A 25,216-nucleotide genomic window follows, 5' to 3' on the forward strand; every position below is an offset into this window, starting at 1 on the left:
GGCCGGCGCCCCGCCCGGCGGCCCCGCCCCCCGCCCCCGCGCTCCCCTCCGCCCCCCACTCCCTGCGCGAGTGGCGGCGGCGGCGGCGGAGCCTTCGGGGGCGTGCGTGCGTGTGTGAGTGCGCGCCAGCCAGCGGGAGTGTGTGTGCGCCCCGGGCGCGGGCTGGGCGGCACTCGCACCGCGGCGGGAGCGCCGGGAGCCGGGCGGCCGCGTCGTCACTCGGGCGGGAGAGGCGGCGGCGGCGGCCGGGCCGGGGCTGGGGCAGCGGCGGCCGCGCCGGGCATGGAGCTGGCAAGCCCGCGCTGAGGCAGGGCGCCCCTGCTAGCAGCCAGCGAGAGGCTCTCCGCCGTCCGGCGCGCGGGCTCCCCGGCCGGGGCCGGGCAAACTTTTCTTTCTCTTTTGCCCTCTCCTGAGGTAAAGTCCCGGACGCGGACTCGCCGGCGGGGGTGCGATCTGGGACAGCTGAGCGGGACCCCGGGCTGCGGGAGGAGGGGGCGCGGGCCGTGCGGGCTCGGGGGGCCCACGAGCTGCCCTGCGTCCGAGTTTGGGGTGCTGGCGGGCCGGCCGCGGACGGGCGGACGGGCGCGGGCCGGACCCTCGGGCGGCGTGGAGGCGGCGGCGGGGAAGCCGAGCGATGGCCCGCGGCCCCGGCTCGCCGCCGGCCGGGAAGGAGAGGCGCGGGTGGTGCGGGCTTGGGGCCCCCGGATTCGCCTGCCCCCCCGGGACGCGGGGGAGTGAGGCGGGAGTTCGTTCGGCCGCGGGCTTGGTGCGGGGGAAGCCGGGCGTTCGCCCGCGCCCCAGCTCGCCGCCCCGCCGGGGGGTGGAGGGCGCGGGGCGGCCTGGCTGAGCGCGGCTCCCCTCTCTCCGCAGGCGCCTTCTGCGGCGGGCGGACCGACTCCTCGGCGCGGCGGGGCCGGGGCAGGCTGGACGCAGCATGATGCGCGCAGTGTGGGAGGCGCTGGCGGCGCTGGCGGCGGTGGCGTGCCTGGTGGGCGCGGTGCGCGGCGGGCCCGGGCTCAGCATGTTCGCCGGCCAGGCGGCGCAGCCCGACCCCTGCTCGGACGAGAACGGCCACCCGCGCCGCTGCATCCCGGACTTTGTCAACGCGGCCTTCGGCAAGGACGTGCGCGTGTCCAGCACCTGCGGCCGGCCCGCCGGGCGCTACTGCGTGGTGAGCGAGCGCGGCGAGGAGCGGCTGCGCTCCTGCCACCTCTGCAACGCGTCGGACCCCAAGAAGGCGCACCCGCCCGCCTTCCTCACCGATCTGAACAACCCGCACAACCTGACGTGCTGGCAGTCCGAGAACTACCTGCAGTTCCCGCACAACGTCACGCTCACGCTGTCGCTCGGCAAGAAGTTCGAGGTGACCTATGTGAGCCTGCAGTTCTGCTCGCCACGGCCCGAGTCCATGGCCATCTACAAGTCCATGGACTACGGGCGCACGTGGGTGCCCTTCCAGTTCTACTCCACTCAGTGCCGCAAGATGTACAACCGGCCGCACCGTGCGCCCATCACCAAGCAGAACGAGCAGGAGGCCGTGTGCACCGACTCGCACACCGACATGCGCCCGCTCTCGGGCGGCCTCATCGCCTTCAGCACGCTGGACGGGCGGCCCTCGGCGCACGACTTCGACAACTCGCCCGTGCTGCAAGACTGGGTCACGGCCACCGACATCCGCGTGGCCTTCAGCCGCCTGCACACGTTCGGCGACGAGAACGAGGACGACTCAGAGCTGGCGCGCGACTCGTACTTCTACGCCGTGTCCGACCTGCAGGTGGGCGGCCGCTGCAAGTGCAATGGCCACGCGGCCCGCTGCGTGCGCGACCGCGACGACAGCTTGGTGTGCGACTGCAGGCACAACACGGCCGGCCCGGAGTGCGACCGCTGCAAGCCCTTCCACTACGACCGGCCCTGGCAGCGCGCCACAGCCCGCGAGGCCAACGAGTGCGTGGGTGAGTGGGGCGCCGCGGGGACGCGGGCGGCGGGCGGGGACCCGGGCGGCTGCTCCCGGGCCTCGCGACCGCAGGTTCCCGAGGATCGCCCGCTTCGTGGATGTGGTGGGGATGGTGGGAGGCGCGTTCCTGGAAATCCGGCACCGCGGAGCGCAGAGAGCTGGTCCGCTCGCGCTCGTGGCGCTGGCCGTGGACGCTCGGGTTTGCGTTCAAGGCGCTGTGCGAAGCCAAGATGTGGGGAGAGGGCTTTGCCGAAAATTTGCCGACCGGTTCCCCTAACCCCAGATCCAAAGGCACACACTCCTTGCCTTCCCCTCAGTTTGGCGGGACCCTGGCGTCCACCTCCGCCCCAACCCCCTCCCCTAGGGCTGCAGCTGCGCGCGCTGTTGGGGACCCCGGCCCGGTTCCCGGGAAGTTCCAGCTCCACGACCACAAATCCCTTGGGAGATGGCAAAGGGATTTGCAGTTTGGGGCCAGTTCGGTACACGACGACTATCACTCCTGCGTCCTCCATTTGTCTTTTATGGTTTGAAAATAGATATATTTTTTTCTTTTGGACAGCGTGTTTGTGTTAGCAAAAGAATGATGTGATTTAAATTAATTATTATCTACAGATTACAAAAGAGAGTTCACTAATTATGTTAAACTAATTCAATCCCGCTCCAAAAAAGTATACCAGATTTTTTGTTGTTGTTGTTAGCGTCAGGGTTCGGTGAAATTAAACAGTTCCGAATTAACTAAGGGCCCAGATTCTCGATTTCATGGGGTTTCAGTTCCTGAAAGAGAAATCTGACAAAACCGGCACTGGTGGATACTGTTGGGTCGGAAATGAGGCTTAAGAAAAAAGGATCCGTTCTGTTTCTGAATCATACAACTTTGCTGCTGTAGAAACTCTGCGGCATCAGTTTCTCCCCAGGAGGACAAAAAAAAAAAAAAGGAGGGGAAAGGTAGTAAGACCATACTCTGCTTTTCCAGTATGAGATGTAAATGCCCAAATCTCATGTTTTATTTTAATGAAAATCATCAACGTCAATCGTCAATATAGTTGGTCAGTACGCCCTTGGGTGTTCATCTTTCGTGGAATATAGACGTTTCCTCTCCCTTCCCCTCCCCCCAGCCCCACACAGCCGGTGTGAGTCTCTTCAATTGCTTCGGCCTCTGAGGCACATTACAAAGTTTGCTGGTCCCCACAAACACACGTTTTGAGGTCTGGTTCTGATTAATTGTGTCATGTTGTTGTCGAATAGTTTGTGCCTCATGACTGTGGATGTAGACTTTTGGAATGGAAAACATGTTTTGGAGAAGCCCAGTCGGCACTGAGGCCCAGGCAGGCGTCCTGGTCTGAAGAGGGCTGTTCTCCTGTTGCGTGGCGGGGCCTCCATCTTTGCACTCCAAGTGTACGCTTTTGCAGACCTAATTGTCCTTCCCCCTCCTTTAAGGGACGGAACTGGTTGCCTGTTGGAAGAGACTTTTCAGGATTCGGTGGCGAGATAGTGGTTACACCCCGGCTTAGTCGTCTTTGAGAATTAAAACTCCTTTGATCTGCTCCATTCCTTCAGAACTGTTGGTTTTTCCCATTTCTTCTCTTTCTTCTCCCCTTTCCTCTTTTCTTTTCTTCCTTTTGTGCGTAAAAACCTTTTATTGACATTTAAAAGGCCTCCCAGGGTTTTGCTATCAGTTTTAGTATGTATGTGCATATGAAAGATAACTTCTCATTGTCACCAGCAGGGTCTGATTGGAAAAAACACAAGTGAATACATTGAGGCAGATAAACTGGCTATGAAGGTAGCATTTTACTGGCTTGAAGATTCCTCTTAGCAGGGGTGGTATTGTTCAGATACCACCCACCCCCATCTCTCCCTGTCAGTTTATGTAACCCGCAATTGTTATAACAATAGCCATGTACTTGAAATAATTTCTATAGTCGAGGATTTTGTCTTTTGACCAAAGCACTAACTCTGTGCACAAATTGGATTGACCGGGTTTTTTTTTTTTTTAAACCAAATTGAGCAATCAACATATTAACTAACGTAATTAGTAAGCCTTTTTGTTCAAAAAGTTTAATTAGGCCTAATAAGTACATAATCTACATGACAAATAATCGGCTAGCAATATTTTCTGGTTTTTACTGAAGTTATTTTAATTCTCAGTAGTTAAAGTATCTTTAAATCTTGCCAATTATTCAGTCATCTCATAAAAGCCAAGCCAATTCAACGATGTTAAAGTTATTTATAGTTTCCTTTTTGAATAGATGTTCTGATACCTTGTAGATATAGCCTCGGGAATGTCAGGTTGAAGTTCCCATAAAGTCTTAATTGAAGTCTTAGTGATTTTTCCATCATTCCACAAAAGAGAAAGCCAGCAAAGACAATTTAGAAGTGATTTACAATTAAAGGTCGAGCTTTTTATGAAAAGGCCCTGAAGTGGAGATATGTGAATGAATTAGTATTTGACAGGTGTTCTGAGACACTACAGGGCACTGTGCTAGGAAAAAGCATTAATGAATCCTTCAAACACTAACTTTTGTACTCTCAGCGGCTCAGATTTTTTCCCCAACATAATCCCATCTTGTGAATTTCACACTGTTGACATATTAAGTCAAGCTACCCAGATTATTTACAACTAAGGCAAAGTAAAGTATATTTTTAATTCTCAAAATGAGTTTTGATTAAAAATGAAGCATTATCACTGTCTTTGCCTTTCTAAAATAATGAGACATGACATAATAAAGTGGCATCGTTCCCTAGGTTAACCCTCTCATCCCCCCTCCCCCACCAGTCCTAAAACTTGGAAAAAAATCGATATTATTATTTGACTAAATGGTTCTACACAGGGCTGAGGTGCTTTCGGTTTACTAAGAAATGCATATATCCTATCGGTTTTCTTTGGTCCAGCTTTCTTTTTGGGGTTGTTTCAAGGTTAAGTTCTCTATGGAATAAACATGAACTTTTGTAAGGTCCAATTTTATTTTAAATGCAATTTTGGACTTCTTCCGGAGAAGAGAAAACCCAAAACAATATGAAAGAGAAGACTATGTTTAACGTTACGGCCTCGACAGCTCTCCGTGGAATAACTAAATACTTTCTTCCGCCCATGTGTATCAGCAGTGTTCACATGCTCTTATACACATGTGCATTTATATTCATTGCGTAAAGAAGCATCCATGCATGGTGGTGGGGGGTGTACATTCAAGAGAAAATGCATGAACAGTTTTAAACCACCTGGGTTGCTAGGCCCTTTTACCCCTCTTCCTTTTTTTTAAAAAGAGCATCTGAAGACCATATTGTGTTTCATAAATTATTGACATCAGTTTTAATCAGTGTCCCCCTGACGTCGGAGCTGTGTTAGTATTTAGTGCCTGACGAAGCATGCTGTTTAATCTTACTGTGGGGATGTCAGCGTGAACCCCTGCCTGGTTTGTGACAGGGTGAGCTTATGAAAACTCGTTTTGCGACTCAGTCTATGACTTGGCGTTGCCCAGCTGAAACCCAAAACCCACACAAAAGACGTCTCTGCAAGATGAGCACCGTGCTGGGCTGGCCTCCTATGATCGTGGGTACCTGCAACATAATGCTCGTAATTGTTTAAACATGGCTTTGCGAGGGGGTTCCTCAGGCTGTAAATGGCTCTGGTGCTTGGACCTACCATCATCTTCCCCGGCAGGAGAGGGAGGTTATATGGGAGGCGTTGCCATGAGAAATCTAATGCCCCGATAAAGACTCTTGCAAAATCAGAAGGCTAAAATGATTTGCTGCTCAGTCTGGTACATAGGGATAGATAAGTGAATGCTTTTATAGTCCTAGTAATTATTGTAATTATTGTCATCATAATTACATAATGTAATCATAATGTAAATTATGATTAACCCTTGAGGGCTTATTTTTTGCCAAACACTCGGATTAATGTAGTCATTTAATCACTGTGACTATGCTAATAATAGGCCCTATTATTGTCCTTATTTTACAGAGGAGGAAACCATAACCGAGAGATATTAAATGGTTTACCCAAAGCCATATAGCTAGTAGGTGGTGGAGCTAGGACTCCAGTCTGATGCTTTATGCTTGGTTTTATTGCATCCTCTGTGCTGCCTCCCCATAGAACGGATGGATGGATAAATGAACAGCAGTTACATGTACAGGTCGACCTCAGAGATATTGCGGGTTCAGTTCCAGACCACGGCAATAAGGCAAGTCACACGAATTTCTCGGTTTCCCGGTGCCTATAAAAGTTGTTCACACCATACTGTAGTCTATCAAGTGTGCAATAGCATTATGTCTAAAAAAATGTACATACCTTAATTAAAAAATACTTAATTGCTAACAAATGCTAACCATCGTCTGAACCTTCTGAGAGTCATAGTAGTAACATCAAAGATCACCGATGACAGATTACCATAGCACATATAATAATAATGGAAAAGTTTGAAATATTGCAAAGAATTACCAAAGTGTGACACAGAGGTATGAAGTGAGCAAATGCTGTTGCAAAAACAGCGCCACTAGACCTGCTCGAGGCTGGGTTGCCTCACACCTTCAAGTTGTAAGAAACACAATATCTGTGAAGTTCAATAAAGCAAAGTGCAGTAAAGTGAGGTCTGCCGGTAGAGGAGAATTCGAGGAGAATAGTCAGAACAGCCTGTTATCTAGCAAGCTTGTTACCTCTTGCTAGAATTAGAGGTGTGTTGTATTGCATGACGTTATGTCATATGATGTCATATATCATACTCATATTTATTATGTTCATACATACTTAAGTATGAAACTGTATATAAGAAGTCATCCTTGATTGTAGCCATCAGGCCTAGTGGGAGCTGGGAGATTTTAGGAATGTAAGTGAAGAGGGTTTAAGCACCTTTGTGTGGGTTCTCAGAGTGCACAGGTGTTGCTGATGGCCAAGTCTTTCTTTCTTTTCTTTTCTTTTCTTTTTTTTACTTTTTGGCCACGCCGAGCAGCATGTGGGATCTTAGTTCCGGACCAGGGATCGAACCTGCATTGGAAGCGTGGAGTCTAAACCACTGGACCTCCAGGGAAGTCCTGGCCAAGTCTTTCTTGATTTCAGGGCCCATGATCCCTCTCAAAGGTGGTGGAACAGAGGTCGTAATCAGAAAGTCCTTTCTAAGAAGCCCTTCTCCTTTGTCCCTAGCGTTCAGTATCCCGTTGTTTCTCTGGAACACACTGAAAAAAGCGTAGGAAGTGGCTAGGGAGTGTTGTTGTTAAAGAGGGGGGTTTAGTGGCATATTCTGGTTGCCGGCGTGGTGCTGGTAGGTGCCGGGCATGTGTGTCAGCGACACAGGACTGTCATTTATCGCTGTTGGCCCCGTGGCAGCTGGAGTGAGGGTCTCTGCTGGGGTCCTCATTAGCACCTGGTGGGCCCGGAGGTTGCTCCCCGCTCTGCCCAGAGAAGCCAGACAGAGCCGCGTCAAGGTGCACCTTCTGGGGTGCGTCTGTGCCTTTCCAAGGCTTTGCCAAGGTCTCCTTTGGCCCTGCCCAGACTTCTCCCTGACTTCCTTCTCCTGTAGAAAAATGAGATCCTCGGAAAAGTATTTGAGACTTTAATGTCCAGAGTAAATATTGGAAAGGCAGTGGGTTGAAATTCAGATGTTCCCTGGAAGGAATCCCCTCATTTTCTGCTCGCAGCTGGTATCGATATTTCCTTCTTGAGATGAGTTGTGCTTTTCATTAAGTAAATTTTTTGTCTTGGGATTAAACCAACATTGTATTCTTAATAGACTTTTATGTTTACACTTCAGAAGTCCACTGGGTTGTTATTCGTGTTATCTTGATGGTTTCCACAGCGTCTGCTATGCACACTGGCCTCACCAAAATAAATGGCTCTCTAGGGAACTGGATTATAAAACGGTCTTATCTGTCGATGCTCTAGTACGGGTATTTTGTGAGCCAGTATTTTTTTTTTTTCTTCCTTTCAGAAGTGATAATCATACCTTGGGTTTCTGCAGTGCCTTTCATTAGAGGAAGACTGGAGGTCTCGGAGAGGTTTTGAAATGCTCAGGTTTTAAGCCTAATACTTGCAGAGTGGCCTACAGCATTTTGCCTGTCATCTGGAAAGACACACATCAGCCCTTGTGGTCTCCGAAGCCTCGGAAGACGTGGCATTGGTTTGGGTGGCCCGGGAGTTAGAATGCCTGTCCGGGGGGTGTTGGGTTGCATCCTGAAGGCAGACCACAAACCCCTACTAAGTGCCAAGCATCGTACTAGGTGCTTTACATGTGCTTTACGTCAGTGAATCAGATTTCCACGAAGGAGGCCTTTCGAAACCAGATGTCGCTGCCACCAAAGGGCAGTTTTTACACAAACAAAACTGAACGTAGACAGGGTACATCTTGGCTCGTTCAGTGACGCTGTTGTATACACAGAGAGCAGGGGTATCAGTGGCACTTGTTTCGAGGGCCGATCACATAAAAGCGTGTCCTGTTGGAACCAGCTCCGAGGGATGGTTCCGAACGGTGCCTGAAATCATTGAGCTGCCTGCGACAGTCCTCGGACACAGGGCTATTTGCCTCCACGCTGTCTGCTGCCTTGAGGTTCGATGTGTACAGCACGTGGAGAGTTCAGGATCGCATTTCTGTAGTCTTATTCCAAAAATGTAGCTCTATTATAAACTTGGAATTAGATTTTCATTTGCCTTTGGAACGTTATATAATTTATGGGAATTCCCCCTGAGTCAGAAGGCAGAGACCCATTCCATTTGTCAGTTCCTTGCCTGTAGAGATAATACTTCCTTCCCATCCCCAGCTCCTGGGAGGCCTTGGCTGGGTGTGTGTTCAGCCCTGACTATATTATTTTGTGCCAGTTCTGCTCTCTGACAGAGAGAAGGGACTGTGTGTGCGATGGATGTTTCTATCTGCTGCATCCACTGGCACTAAGAGAACAAGGGAAGATGTCCTCAAGGGGACAGGTGTACCAGTGGTTCAGAAGTAGTGCCAAGGAATGGAGAAGTGTACTCTGCCTTTGCCTCTGGTGTGGTCATTCCTGGAGATCCTGAGTCTTCTGCCATCAGGGTCATTGTATTAGCTAGAGGTAAGGCTATAATCACGTTGCAGTGCATTTGTGCATATAAAGACGATCCAGAAGAAAGATTTCCTTGTAGGTATGGCGGGCTTCTAGGTTATGTGAAGGGGTGAGTGGTTTTTCAGAGGTCAAAGTAAATTTGTTGGGTGAGAACCTTGAAAGGTAGAAAGTAATATTGAGAGGAACAGAAAGTTCACTATATCAACTGATAATCAATGAATCCTCCCAACCCAGCCTAGAAGGAGGCTCTAGAAGTCTGTCTCTGTGGAGGATTCAGGACTAGCCTATGTAAGATGTGCGAGGTATCAGCCTTCTGTGCAGGTGGTCCAGTTTTAGTTGAGGGCCCATTCATGCCCCTTCCTGGCTGGTGCTATGGCTAGATTTTCTAGATTTTCCCCGGTCCTTTACTGCCTCCAGATAAGAGAGATTTTTGGTTGTCATGTCCAATTTTTCACACATTCCAGAGGCTCCACACCAAAGTTAGACAATCTGTAGGACCACAGGCACCTTTAAAGGGGCTGGGTTTGAATAAATGAGTCTTAGGTAACAAGGAAATAAGGTAGATTCTCTTTTAGTTTCCTGAGCACCAGTATGTTGCATTACATTCCATATTTGATGGAACATCCCAAAGGGATGGACACTTCCCGCTGCCTGATTACGGTTGTTGGGTCTTCTGATTTCATCTGTTCCTGCTTGGAGTGGCTGTGGTGAGTACTTGGCAAACGTATCACCCCTTCCCAATTCTGAAACCAGGGCAGACATCACTAATCAATCACTGTACTCTTTTCTCCTAAGTCCAGAAATGGTCTTAGGGTATTAGACTCCTTTTCAATATAATACCCTAGGCAGCCGTTACTCCTTAGAGTTAGCCTAGAAGATAAAATCTAAGACCAAAGGTACCGGGAGACCTTCCCTGGCTCCCCCAGTCTGCAGACAGAGAAGTACACTGTAAGTGGACGTTTCTGGAGCAATCAGTGGTCAGGTGACTCTGTTGGGTCTGGGGATGTAAAGCAGTGGGAAGTGATGCCCTCCCCGCAGGTGGGATGCAGTCTCATCGGGCCTGAGGCTCTTCCCACCTGAGAAGTCAGGCCCTGGACCCCACACCAGGTCTGCGCGGCATCGGGAGACAGAACTCTACACAGGCAAGGGCTCTGCTTACATTTGGGCTGACACAGAAAGTGCCGAACAATAACAGCGCCAGTCCCAGCATGAAAAAGGAAACACATTGTGTTTACAGATACAGAGCTTGGCCTCCGAAACAAGAAAGTACCTTTGGGTCGGGCGCCCCAGGGCAGGGCTGTTGGACAGCGGCCCCCCTGCTCTGAGTCCTGCGGCCAACGCGTTTCCTCTCCCCGCAGCCAGACCTCAAGAGGTGGGCAGGTCGATCGAAGCCAACTCTTTCTTCCCAGACCCAGCCCTGTCTCACTCCACAGCTCAGACCTGGGGAGAATTCATTGTGAGAAAGTGCTCGACCTGCCCAGCTGCCACGAGGAAGGAAATTGCTTCTCACTGCAATCCACAGAAACCCATCGGGCTTAAACCAGGATTGGGGGCAGATCTGCCATCATTGCTACCCAGACATGCCAGGGGAGAATGGGACTGGGCATCCTCTGTATTTCTCACCCCAGTTTGTTGTTGGAACCGAGGTGAGGGAGCTGTTTCTTGTTTTATTTTATTTTATTTGTTTTTTGTATTTTGGCCATGCCGTGCGGCACGCGGGATGGTTCCCCAACCAGGGATCGAACCTGGGCCTCCGCAGTGAAAGTGCCAAATCCTAACCACTAGGCCACCAGGGAATTCCCTGTTTCTTGTTTTAAATCGAAGGTGTCTGCAGAAGAATGTGACCCACATTGAAGTGAAAAGCAAGTTCTGATTTTCCTGCTGCATAGAAATGGTTCAGTTCTAAAATCAAGATCAGAGAGCACAGCATTCTACTTAATAATATATGAAATACCAAGATGTGTGTATTAGGCGTTATGGTTGAGAGAACCCACCTCCAGCTTTAGACTGCTTGGGTTGAAGTCCTGGCTCCACCCCCGCAGTGTGACCTTGGGCGTGTTATTGTAGTTCTCTGTGCTTTCAATGCCTTCTGTGTCCTGGGGGGCTCCACTGAAGACCATGCTGGTATATGGGGTACAGTGCCGAGTGAGAGGGACCCTTGCATTGTGCTAGGGAGGGGGCTCAGAAGAGGGGCATAAGAAGGAGACCCCCGAGGCAGGGTGCTCCTTCTAGACTAGGGGCTTTCTTTTTTCTTTTTACTTTTTAAAAAAAATTTTTAATTGAAGCATAGTTGCTATACAATATTATATAAGTTACAGGTGTACGTATAGTGAGTCACAATTTTTAAAGGTTATATTCCATTTGTAGTTATTATAAAATATTGGCTATATTCCCCATGTCGTACAAGATATCCTTGTAGCTTATTTTATAACTAATAATTTGTACCTCTTAATCCCTCACCTCTAAATTGCCCCTCCCCTTCCCTCTCCCTACTGGTAACCACTAGTTTGTTCTCTATATCTGTGAGTCTGCTTTGTTTTGTTTTGTTATATTCACTAGTTGGTTGTATTTTTTTAGATTGCACGTATAAGGGATGTCATACAGTATTTGTCTTTCTCTGTCTGGCTAATTTCACTTAGCATGATGCCCTCCAAGTCCATCCATGTTGCTGCAAATGGCAAAATTTCATTCTTTTCTATGGCTGAGTAATATTCCATTGTATGTGTACATATATTTATTCATTCATCTGGTGATGGACACTTAGTTTGCTTCCATACCTTGGCAATTGTAAATAATGCTGCTATGAACATTGGGGTGCATGTATCTTTTTGAATTAGTGTTTTTGGTTTTTTTGGATATATACCCGTGAGTGGCATTCCTGGGTTATAGGGTAGTTCTATTTTTAGTTTTTTGAGAAACCTCCATACTGTTTTCTGCAGTGACTGCACCAATTTACATTCCCACCAACAGTGTACAAGGGTTCCCTTTTCTCCACATCCTCGCCAACACTTGTTATTTGTGTTCTTTTTGATGATAGCCATTCTGACAGGTGTGAGGTGACAGCTCATTGTGGTTTTTGATTTGCATTTCCCTGATGATTAGCGCTGTTGAGCATCTTTTCATGTACCTGTTGGCCATCTGCATTTCCTCTTTGGAAAAATTAGACTTGGGGCTTTTTATCAGCACACATTTCTGTAGCCCTCACTACTGCCATGCTCTGTTCTAAACATTCTGCAAATATTATCTTGTTTAGTCCTCATAACAGCCTTATGAGGTGGGTTCTATTATGAGTATAATTAAGTCAGTTTCTTCACTGAAGTATAACATAATGTACAGAAAAGCACACGAATGCTTAGTGCACAGCTCAAAACTTTTCATGATGTAGACACACCTGCAGAACCAGCACCCCAGATGCTGCCCTGAGTGCCCCTCCAGTCACCACGCCCCTTACCCACCATGCGTTGAATTGCCTGTTTTTGAACTTCATGTAAATGGAATCATATTCTGGCTGCTTTGGCTCAGTAGTACATTTGTGGTGTTTATCCATGGGTAGTAGTAGTTTTATTCATTTTCATTGCTATGCTGTAGTGTTCCGTGATACCCATGTATAAATTTATTTATTTGTTCCATCTATGGTGGATATTTGGGTTGTTTCCAGATTTTAGCTGTTAAAAATAGTGCTGCCGTGGCCGTACTTACCCATGTCTTTTGATGCATATTTGAATGCATTTCTGTTGGGGATGTGTCTAGAAGTGGAATCTCGTGTCCTAGGGTAGGTATCCGTTCAGCTCTAGTACACTGTGTTTATCCATTGGTCACACGTTTTGTAGAAAGCGGTTGTACACATTTACATTTATACACCATTTTACAGGTGAAGGAATGGGGGCACACACAGGGGACATGCCTTGCCCAGGGTCTCACAGCCGGCAGTGGTGGAGTTGGGGTCAGAATCTAGGCAGTGTGGTTCTGGCGTCTTGTTTTCCACCACTGTGCCTGGTTGCCTCTCTCTTTCACCTGTATATACCCTGCCAAGGAAAACTGTTACTAATGGGGGCAAAGGTGACTTTGGGCCAGTCCCTTCACTTGTCTGGGCCTTGGTTTTCTCTTCTGTAAAATGAGGGGTTGGGCCATGAAGACCATCTTGAGCGCTCACATTTCTGTGCCCCAGTGCACGCACCTCCTTCCTGAGGACTTTTCCCAGCTGCGTTACCCACCCCTTCCATTCCCATCTCCACCAGAGGCAGCTCTACAGTGTGAGCAATGTTATTTCCCGCCACCTCCATTCCATTGGGGTGCCCTCAGGAGACTGCGCAGGCTCTGATTGGAGGACTCACTTGGCCCCGCCCTTCAAGACTTCCTGGAATTTCCTCATCTTTCACTCACCAGCTTTTACACTGGGGAGGGGGAGACATGGGACCTTTGTTCCATCTTTGCCCTCTGGCATGTCAGCCACCCAGCCTTCTCTCTTCAGTCATGCGTGTTCAGCTGAATGAACGTTCACAAAATCAACTCACTTGTGTAACTAACTCAGCCATCAAGAAATTAGATATTTCCAGAAGGCCTCTTTATGCCTTTCACACCACCACCGCACTGTGGCCACCATCTTGACTGCTAACACCATAGATTTCGTTTTGCCTTTTCTTGAACTTCACATCCATGAAATCAGACTGTGTGTTCTCTTCAGTACCTGGCTTCTTTTGCTCAGCAGTATTTCCTTATAAGTAGTGTTAATCATAACTTATCCTCTAGTCCTTTTTAGTTTGATGGATGAGCGCGGTTTCGTGGAGGTACTGAGCCTTTTGCTTGTCTTGTCTGCTCACCTTTGCTCGTGGTGAGTGACTTTCCTCATGTGTTTGGCACTGACTGTGAGCTTTTCTTTATTTGGGATTTCGTGGAATTCCCACGGATCTTAGTTCTGGAAATGTCCCTTCTGAGTGATTTTGCATTTGATTTTGCCAGACATCCTGGAGGTATCATTGGCTTGGGACCGCTTTTTCCATTAATTAATTATCTTAGAAATTCCTCTATCAAATGAGGAGTGTGTATTTTGCCTCCAATCATTTCCAGACCTGGCGTTTCATTTTCTCACTGAAGACTCTTTCTCCCTTTACTCAGGAGTTCTGGGGGACTTGCCTGGTGGTCCGGTGGTTAAGAAGCCGCCTTCCAATGCACGGGACGTGGGTTCGATCCCTGGTCGGGGAACTAAGATCCCACATGCCGTGGGGCAGCTAAGCCCGCGCGCCACAACTACAGAGCCCACGTGCGTGGGAGCCTGCACGCCACAACTAGAGAAGCCTGTGTGCTGCGGTGAAGATCCCGTGTGCCACAACTAAGACCCAACACAGCCAAAAAAAAAAAAGTTTTGGGTAGAGACAACTTTTGCTGTCAGATTTTTAGTCCCCTTTTCACTTCGGGTGCATTTGGAAGGTCCAGGCTTTTGCCACCTGGATTACTGATCCTAACGGGTCTCCCTGCCTCTACCCTTGTCCCCCAAGCTCCCAGTCTGTTCTTACTGGTAGTTCCCTCTGCCCAGATATCCTAATGGATGGCTTCCCTGACTCCTTCAAATCTTTGGTCAGCTGTCATTCCTCAGTGCAGCCTATCCTATTTAATGATCCTAAAGTAGCCCCCTCATCCGTGTCTGTCTGTCTCTTTCAAACACACACACACACACACAAACACACACACTTATACTTCTCATCACCTTTATCCTGCTCTACTTTCTCCTGTCTTCCCCCCACAGTGCTTATCTCCTTCTGACATACTGTTGGGTTGGCCAAGAAGTTTGTTTGGTTTTTTCTGTAAGATCTTACGAAAAACCCAAACAAACTTCTTGGCCAGCCCAATATTTAACTTAGTTATCTATTGTGTTTATTAACTATCTTCGCATCCTGCCACTTGCTCTGTTCTAAGGCACTTGTTAATTTACGTAAGGGCAGGAATCCTTGTCTCTTTTGTTCACAGGGAGCCTGGCATATAGTAGGTGCTCATTAAATATGGTGAAGAAAAAGAATGCAGGGCCTCCTTTCTAACTCCTGGCCTTTTAAGACCCAAGGTCTCATCTCATGTGTGCAGGTGTTAAAAACTCAAGCCCAGAGCCATTAAGGCCTGTCTCCAGGTCTGATAACCAGTCTTCCTTTCCCCTTATCTCTCTCCTCCTTCCCTTCCCTCCTTACTCAAAAACACCCCATGGTCACCATGGTCTCAGTGTTTCTCTTAATACTTTGGCTTTCAGATTCTTATTTCCTCTAGCACTTGGGGATTTCCTTTTATTGCTTGTGAGATATACCATGCATTACATATTCTTAAAAATTATTTTCATCTAGTATTTCTGCAGTGGTTGGGCTTCTGCATTAGCTCAGTATACCTTGTTGCCAGAACTCAGAGTCCTATATTTTAATCTTCGTCCACCTGGAATTAATTGTGACATATGGTGTGAGGTAAGGATCCCTTTTTTTCCAGCAAACATTTAGCCAGCTATTCAATCACAGTTACTGAAAAAAAGTTATTCTCAGCAATTTGAGATGCCATGTTATTAAATGCTTAAGTATTATATAAACTTGGATCTATTTTCTACATTTCCCATTTTGTTTCACTGATCTGTTTTCCTTCCACTGCCTATCTGTTTGGATAGTGCATTTCATTTCTGGTGGGCTCAGCATTTAATCATTTATTCTTTTTCATTTGTTCTTTTCAGTTATTCTCATTGCTCTTCTTATGCATTTATGTATGTATGCATGCATGTATAGGCTTTAGATGAGTTTATCAAGTTTCAATACAAACGCCATTGGTAATTTGGTGGCAGTGTAGTTAAAATGAAGTTGGTGATAGTTGATAACTTTTCTCTTTTTTTTTTTTTTTTGCCACACCACGCAGCATGCAGGATCTTAGTTCCCTGACCAGGGATCGAACCCGTGCCTCCTGCAGTGGAAGCACGGAGTCTTAACCACTGGACCACCAGGGAAGTCCCTACATTTAAAAAAATTGTAACTGTAATCAACATGACTGTTGTACTTAATGATTTCATTATTTAAATGTCTCCATTAGGGTTGTTAGGATACCGAAAGTGTAGGATGTAAGTCTAAATAAAATCATAGATTGACTCTCTTCTGGATAAATGTTTAAAACAGTATTAGTTGAAATTCAATAAATTGCGCATATTTAAAGAATGTAATTTGGAAAGTTTGACATATGTATTTACCTATGAAACTATAACCACAATCAAGATAAAGAACATATCCATCAGCCTCAAATGTTTCCTAATGCTCCTGGGTAATTCCTTGCATACCTTCTGCTGTTTCCATCACTGTGCTTTCTATCACTTTATATTAGTTTGCTTTTTCTAGAGTTTTATATAAATGGGCTCATATGGTATGTATTCTTTTTTGTCTGGTTTTCTTCAGTTTTCATGATTATTTTGAGACTTATCCATGATGTTATGTACCTCAATAGTTCACTCCTTTTTTACTGCTGGATAGTAGTCCATTGTATGGAAATACCAAAACGCATCTATTCATCTGCTGATAGACATTGGGTTGTTTCCAGTTTTTGGCTTTTACAGGTAAAGCAGCTGTGAACATTCTTGTACACATTTTTGCAGGGACATACGCTTTCATCTCTCTTGAGTAAGTACCTAGGAGCAGAATGACTGTGTGATATGGTAGTGTATGTTTAACTTTTTAAGAAACTGCCAAACCGTTTTCCAAAATGGTTGTACCACTTTACATTCATACCAGCATTGTGTGAGCATTCCAGTGTCTCCAACTCCAGTTCCTCGCCAGCATTTGATATGGTCAGTCTTTTTAATTTTAGCCATCTCAGTGGTTATAGAGTAGATAACCTTTACAATTTTAAGTCTTACAATCCAGAAGCATTGAACATTTTCATTTATTCGTGTCTTCTTTTATGCCTTTCTGTAGCGTATGTAAATTTCTTTATAGTAGCCTTATACTTTTTAACAGAAAATTTACTTCTGTGTATTTATAATTTTTATTACTATTATGAAAGGAATTTTTTTCCTTCCTCATTTTATTTTCTAACTGGATATTGCTGACATATAGGAAAGTTGTTGATTTTTATATAAGTATTTTGCAACCTGCAATTTTACTGAACTCTTTTAAAATGAATTCTCATAGTTTTTCCGTTAATTCTCTTCTCTCAAATTTCTTTCATATTCAGTTATAGCCCACAAATCATGAATATTTTAGCTCTTCTTTCCAATGCTTGGACTTTTATTTTTCTTGTTTTACTGCATTGGGTAGAAGTTCAAAGTAATGGTATATAATAATGGTAAGATACACCCTTGTCTTGATCCTGACTTGAGTGAGAATGTTTCTAGAGTTTCATCATTAAGTATGTTGTTTGTTACTAGTTTCAGATAGATCTTTATTGTGCTCAAAGGAATGACCTCTATTCTTGGTTTACTGGGAGGTTTGCTCCTTTTTGTTGTTTTAAATCAAGAATATGTGGAATGTTAACCGTTTAAATATCAATCAATCAAAATGATCATATAATATTTCTCCTTCATTATATTAAATAATGAATTACATTAATTGTTTTATAAAATTTTTAATAGCTTTATTGAAATATAATTCACATACTATACAAGTCACCCATTTAATGCATACAATTCAGTGGTATTTAGTGTGTTTATAAAGTGGTGCAACCATCACTAAAATTAATCCCAGAACATTTTTGTCATCACCAGAAGAAACCTTGTACCCATAGCGGTCACTTTCCATTCCCTCCCCCTTACCACTGTCCCAGCCCTAAGCAACCACTAATCTACTTTTGATTTCTATGGATTTGTCTGTTCTGTACATTTCATATAAATAGAATCATACAATATGTGGCCTTTTGTGACTGATTTCAACTAGCATAATGTTTTCATGGTTCATCCATTTTATAGCATGTGTCAGTACTTCATTCCTTTTTATGGCTGAATAATATTTCAGGGTATAGATATGTCACATTTTATTTATTCCTTCTTCAGTTAGTGGACCTTTGGATTGTTTCCACCTTTTGGCTACTAGGAATAATGCTCCTATGAACATTGCTGTACAGGTTTTTGTATGAATATGTGTTTTCATTTCTCTTGTATATGTACGTAGGAGTGGAAATGCTGGGTCATATGGTAACTCTATATTTAACTTTTGAAGGAACTGCCAGACTGTTTACCAAAGCAGCTATTCCATTTTACATTCTTACCTGTAATGTATGAAGATTCCAATTTCCCCACATCCTCATCTATACTTACACTCTTTCTTTTTGATTATAGCTGTTCTGGTGAGTGTGAGGTGGTGTCTCATTGTGGTTTTGTGATTTTCTAAATTGGAACTATTCTAGCATTCGTGGAATAAAGTTTATTTGGTTATATATTATTCTTTGCTAATATTTTATTTTTGATTTTTGTATCTGTTCAAAAGTGTAATTTGTCTGAACTTTTTTCTCCGTATATTGCCTTTTGTATCAGGGCTGTTCTGACCTTATAAAATGAAGTGAGAAGTTTCTATTCTCTTCTATGCTGTGGAATCATTTAAGTAGCATGAGAAATAACTGTTCCTTGAAGATTTGCTAGAATTAGCCCATCTGGGCCCTGTGCCATTTTTGGAAAGAGTTATTTGATAACCATTTCAGTTTCTTCCATGCTTATATGTTTATTCAGGAATTTTTCAACTGCTTTCTGAGTCAAATCTGGTAAATTATTTTCCAAGAAAATGATGATTTACCCAGATTTTCATTTTTTAAGCATAGTTATATATAGTAATCACTAAAAATGTTTTTTAAAACTTTCATATATGGCTATGTCACCGTTCTAATTTCTAATAATGAAATATTTATTCTCACTCTCTCTTTGCCTACATTTCTTTGTTTGTTTGACATTTTTGAAAATGATGATAATAATACCTGATAATATCTGTTGAACACTCACTGTGTGCCAGGCCCTGTGCTGAATACTTTGTATGCACTGTCTAATGTTCAGAATCTTGACAACTTTGTGAGTTGAGTACTATTATTCACATTTACAGGTGGTTAAGAAGTTCAGACATTTAACTTGCCTGATGTCACACAGTTACAAAGCCCAGAGTTATAATTCAAACAGGATCTCTCTATTCTCAGAGTCAGAGCTCTTATATGCTATTTTAGTCTGCCGCTTACTTTTTAATGTTTTTTTTAATTGTTTCTAATGTTCTAATTTCTGTTTTATCTTTATTGATTTCTTATTTAGGCTTTTGTGGTCCTACTAATATTTTTAGTTGAATGCTCAGTTCAATTAATATCATTATTTTCTTATTCCTATTTAGCAGTACAACCATTTAGGCAATGACTTTTCATTTCTATAGTAGCTTTGACCACTTACCCTTGGTTTTGATTTGTACTGCTCTCATTGTCACTATTTTTCCAGCGACTGTGTCATTGTAGTTGTGATACTCTTTTTGATTCTGAAGTTATTTATGAATTGGATTTTCATTTCCAGGGTATTAAGTCCTCAAAATATATATTTTGTTATTAATGTCCAATTTCATTTTATTGCAACTAATACAATTTTTGTTTTGTTTCATTTTTAAACAATCTCATGTGTGTACGTAAGGTCACTTCTGTTGCTATTGCATGGGAACTGGAAGAGAGCTCTGTTTTTAGGGTACAGAGTTCAATATATTTATTAAAATCGATCTTACTGATTATATTCTTCAGATACTCTGTATCCTTGTTTTATTTTTGCCTACTTGGAACAAAAAGACAATATTAGTGGGAGACTGACATACCACTCTAAGTGTTTAACAAATTAAGTGGCAAAGTCATCCAACCTTTTAAAAATTAAGAGGTGGGCAAAGCCATATAAGGCTTTGAACACAAAGTAAAAGGAGGGGTCACAAAATAGTATCTGAAATGTAGAGTTCTGAGCAGAATGCATTAATAAGGCAAAGCTGGTTGTTTTATACTGATATCAGAAAAACTGCACCATATCATGAACTTGAATGGAAATCACCTGGGCCTTGGTTTCGGTGGTGAAAAGAGATGATTTTTCAGCAGATGCTTCCTAGTCCCTTCCAGCGCTCTCATTCCATGAGGACGGTTTGGGGTTCCCTCCTAAGTGGTGCCAGGAACGGAATTAACCGGGAGTTAATGACTAGAAGCAAAGAATAGAACAGGATGATTCCTAGTTGAGACTGGAGCAGTTTGAGCTGACAGCTGGGGCTGGGTTTATTGCTTTGGCTCATTCCTGTCTTTACAGGAGCATCTGCCTCCTTGCCTCTTGGCCTGGCAAAGGAGATGTGCTAAAATAGAAATCAGTCTGCAAGGACAAGATGGTGAGGCCACAAGAACTCCCTGACATGGGGTGCCACCTCCTGTAATGAAATATGACCCTGATGGCTGGGTTTGGCTCTGGAATATGCCCCCTTCCCCCACCCCCGGGAGCTCTCTGCTCTCGGAAAGAGCATTTCCATAGACAGCTACCTGCAGGAAGGGGCAGGTTACCCAGCTCCACGCCTGCCTCTGTGTCCCCTCATCCTCTTGCCAAGAGATGATTAATTCATTGAACAAAGAGGGGAAGGTGAAGAGAGGCATGTGTTTCACAGGATACCAGGACCATGAGAAAGGCTGAAAATTAATGAGTTAAGTATCTAATTTAAGAAGTTAGGGAAAAATGAACCAGAATAAGCCAGAACAAAGTGGGGGTGGGGAGGAGATTAAAAACAAGAGCAGAAGTCAATGAACTAGAAAACAGATATTCAACAGAGAGAACCAAAGCCAAAAGTTGGTTGTTTGGGAAGACTAATAAAATAAACAAATATCTGGAAAGATTGGTAGAGGGAAAAAAAAGAGAAGGCACAAATAAACAACATTAGGAATGAAAAAGAGACATAACTAGAGATCTGGCAGAGACGAAAAAAATAAGGTAATACTATGAACAACTTTATGCTAATAAATTTTAAAAGTGTAACCTCTAGCATCTTGATCCAACCCCTTGGAGTATTTCTCATAGAATTGTAACTAGACGACCTATATCACAATCTTCTATGGAACCAAATCAAAACCAGATAAAATAGACTTCATCAGAATTTGAAACTTGTGCTTCGAAGGACACCATCAGGAAAATGAAAAGACAACCCACAGTATGGGAGAAAATATTTGCAAATCAACTATCTGAAAAGGGTCCAGAATATATAAAGAATATAATATATAAAGAAATCTTAGAACTCAACAACAAGAAGGCAAGATAAATTTTAAAACAGGCAAAGCACTTGAATAGATATTTCTCCAAAGAAGATATACATACACATGGCCAATAAGCACATGAAAAGATGTCAACATCATTGGCCATCAGAGAAATATAAATCAGTACCACTTCACACCCACTTGGGTGGCTAGAATCAAAAAAATAATAACAAGTGTTGAAAAGAATGTGAAGAAATTGGAACTCTCATGCATACACTGCTGGTGGGAACATAAAGTGATGTAGCTGCTTTAGAAAATAGTTCCTGAAAAGGTTAAACATATGAGTTACCATACAACCCAGCAATTCCACTCCTAGGTGTATACTCAGGAGAAATAAAAATACGGATCCACACAAAAGACTGTATACAAATGTTCATAGCAGCATTATTCATAATAGCCAAAAAGTGGAAACAACCCAAATATCCATCAACTGATGAATGGGTAAAGTTTGGTATACCCATACAATGCAATATTACTCAGCCATGTGAAGGAATGGAGTACTGATACAGGCTTAAACATGGATATACCTTGAAAACTTCATGATAATTGAAAGCCAGTCATAGAAGACCACATACTGTATGATTCTCCTTATATGAAATGTCCAGGATAAGCAAATCCATATAGGAAGCAGATTAGTGGTTGCCAGAGATTGAAGGGAGGGGTGAGTGGGGAGTGACTATTAAATGGGTGTGGGGTTCTTGTTGGGGTGATGAAAATGTTCTAGAATTAGATAATGGTGATGTACGACCTTGTGAATTGTACACTTTGAAAGGGTAAATTGTATGGCATGGGAATGATATTTTTATTAAAAAAAACTTGTGTGGAGTGGGAAATGTTTATTAAAATGTGTATTTCCAAGCATTTCCCTGGATTAATGAAGTCACATCTCTGGTTGTAGGGTCTAGAAATCTGCAATACTTTAGATGAAACCAGTGCACAGAGAGGTTTAAGAATCATGTCCACTTTTACTTTTAGTAGAATTCCCATTAATAAACGTAAAAAAGAGCGATGGAAATAGAAAATCACTCCTTGGTAAAAACAATCCCCGTAATAGTCATAGAGAATCACAATGTCTGCTACAGTTACTGAGTGAAAGTATGATGAGACATAGAAAATTTACATAGTGTCAAAGTAGCTCTCCACAATCTTAAAAGGAAAAATAGTAACTTTATAGTGAAGACATCTGGCCGACATCACTTTAACCAAGTTATCAGAACTAAGAGAACCAATAATGGGACAGCCTGACATCATGTGTCACCCAATACACACTGAGAGGGAGACAGCATTGCTTGCATGGGATCTTGCTAAAAATATGTAACCTGAATTTCATCCTGAAGAAACATCAGATAATCCCGAACGAGAGCCATTCTACAACGTAACTGGCCAGTACTCTTCAAGAGTATTAAGGTCATTAAGGACAGAGCAAGACTGGAGGACTGTCATCTGCTGGAGGAGAAAAAGAAGACAGGAGACCTAAATGCAATGTCCGGTGCTGGATCAGATCCATCCTGGACCAGAAAAGGACATTAGTGGGGCAGTTGGTGAAGTTTGAATAAAGTTTATAGATTAGATTTCAGTTTCCTGGTTTTGATCATTGTGGGACGGGTATGTAAGAAATTAACATTTGGGGGAGCCGGGTAAAGGGAACACAGGAATTCTTTGCCCTGTTTTACAACTTTTTTGTAAGTCTAGAATTAATTCAAATTGAGAAATTAACAAGAAACCACCATCCTGGAGTGTCATGATTCTCAGTTTGAAAGCCATTGGTGTAGCAGGAAGATTTCCGGCTTTGGAATCAGACAGGCCTCAGCGGAATACCCTTACCATCACCTGCCATCTAGATCTTGAGCCTCTCAGCGTCAGCTCGGCATCTGAGAAATGGGATTAATCACGTCTGTGCCCTGGGATTGTTGGAGGGTTCGATGAAAGGATGTAAGCAAAATACTAAGTACAGCCCCAGCCTGTATCAGCTGCTCAGGAAATGCCAGCCCTCCCCCACGGTTCAGAGTGATTTTCCCACTCAGTCAGCCTCAAGTCCTTCTCTGGACTTGGGGCGAGAGAATCGTTCCTCTGGGCTGGGCTGTTTGGCCGGGCAGGGAGTCTTAAGCACCCTGGCCGGGCACCTGAGAAAAGGTGCATCACGGGAGGAGGCTGGGGGTTTGACCAAGATTGAGGTGGGGAAGGAGTTGGCCTGGGGAGCTTTCTCACAGGCTCTCCTTGGCAGGCTGCTTAAAGTTACACCAACTTCAAACACAAAGGGTTTTCAGACACAAAGGAAGGCTCAACCTGGCCAGTGCCAGGCCTGGCTTGGCATTTGAATTCAGAAATCCAAGTCCTCAGAGCTCACAGACAGGCCAGACCATCCCAGTAGCTCTGCCCCCACTCCAGGAATGCCAAGAACCTTCCAGAGAGCTCCCCTCCCAGGCCTGCTCCCGTCATTGACCCCCGGTCCAAATTAATTAGAGTAAAGTAAGAGCCGGTTCCCTGCAGGCGTTTATTCTGCTGACAGCTGAGACCGGGCCACAGGCCCAAAGGTGGTGCCCCTTCCACCTGCCTCCATCTCTGACTGTCTCCACTTTGCAGCACGTGTGTGGGTGTGCTGGTGTGGTTTTCTTAATGGCTTATTTTAAAATAAAACAAAGCAGGTCGTGTTAGTTTCCCATTGGGTCGGGAACTTTAGGTAGTTTTTCAGTCCCTGTTTTTACATAGAATCCTCCGTGGTCTGTCACTTGGGTCCCCCACGGGTGAGCCAGAGTTAAAGGCACCATCAGAGAACATTGGAAGGACTGAGGACATTTTAAATGTGCTCTCCCTGTGACCCAGCAATTCCACCTCTCTATGCCCACCCTAGAGAAACACACAGGGGCAGAGAAAGGTACCTGCAAGTGTTTGTCCTAGATTTATCTAGATCTGCATCTCTATCTATCTATCATATCTATCTATCATCTATCCATCTATCATCTATCTCTATCTTTATTAATCTCTATATATCTATTGTATATATCTAATCTAGATCTGTTTCTCTTTCTTTCTTGCTTGCTTCCTTCCTTCCTTCCTTTCTTTATGTCTGTTTCTACATACACACAAAGAGAGAGACAGAGAGAGAGAACACAGCCTGAATGTCTATCAGTAAGGAGATGGTTAAATAAACTGGTCTATTCACACCCTAGAATATAATGCTGTGGGTAAAATCATAAATGTATGCATGCGCCCAGGGACAGAACTCCATAATATACAGTATGATACCACTTAGGTATCAAAACAAGATCCTGCCTCATCCATCTCTGAAGTGTGGGTACCTCTTCCTCCTCCTCCTCTCTCTAGCCCTGTCATAGCTCTGGAGCTTTTGGAATAGCATTGGTTTCAGGAAATTTGTGACTTAATTGAGTTTGTTGTTATTATGTGGATTATTAATTTAATTTATTAAATTAATGAAGAACCAGGCCCGGAGTTGATTCTTTCTCGGTGCTGAACTGGACAATGTCATTGGCAAACTGCAGCCTGTGGGCCTGTTGCCTGTTTTGTAAATAAATTCTCATCGGAACACAGCTACGCCCGTTGTTTACAAGTTGTCTGTGGCTGCTTTCGGGACAGCAGCAGAGCTGAGTAGTTGCAGCAGAGACCCTGCAGCCCGCCAAGCCTCGAATAGTTATTATCTGGCCCTTTCACAGAGAAAGTTTGTTGAACCTTATCCTAAACCCTTATCCCAGACCACCCCATTTCTTCCACGACCTGGGGGATATTGAAAGGAATTGGCCCTTCCCGCTGCCGCTGTATAACTCAGTGGGGTTTGGAAGAGCTGTTTGTAAAAGCCCAGACTAATGGATACTTTATTATGAATTAATCATTACGAAAGTCACTGCATCCCCTCGCCTCTCCAGCACACACAGCCCTGCAGCAACGCCTTATCCAGTGTAGGTCCTCAGTGGGCATTAGCTATAGGACTTCTGAAATGCACTGTTTCCTAGGTAGCCCCCTGAAGCAGACTTGATCCCTCCCCCAAGGACAGGCCTT

At 44.6% G+C, this 25,216-nt stretch overlaps 1 protein-coding gene across 2 annotated transcripts in view; it reads left to right on the top strand.

Moving 5' to 3' along the window:
* Nucleotides 1-250: 250 nt before the first annotated feature.
* NTN1 (netrin 1) overlaps nucleotides 251-25,216 on the top strand; it is a 192,320-nt gene continuing 167,354 nt past the window's right edge. For both annotated transcript variants that reach the window (XM_036837372.1, XM_036837373.1), the window contains exons 1-2: nucleotides 251-414; nucleotides 871-1,952. In XM_036837372.1, coding sequence (XP_036693267.1) covers nucleotides 935-1,952 — 1,018 coding nt within the window. In that variant the 5' untranslated portion in view covers nucleotides 251-414; nucleotides 871-934. The remainder of the gene's footprint in view (nucleotides 415-870; nucleotides 1,953-25,216) is intronic.

This window comes from Balaenoptera musculus, chromosome 20 (assembly GCF_009873245.2).
Source record: "Balaenoptera musculus isolate JJ_BM4_2016_0621 chromosome 20, mBalMus1.pri.v3, whole genome shotgun sequence".
In the NCBI taxonomy this organism is placed as follows: domain Eukaryota; kingdom Metazoa; phylum Chordata; class Mammalia; order Artiodactyla; family Balaenopteridae; genus Balaenoptera; species Balaenoptera musculus.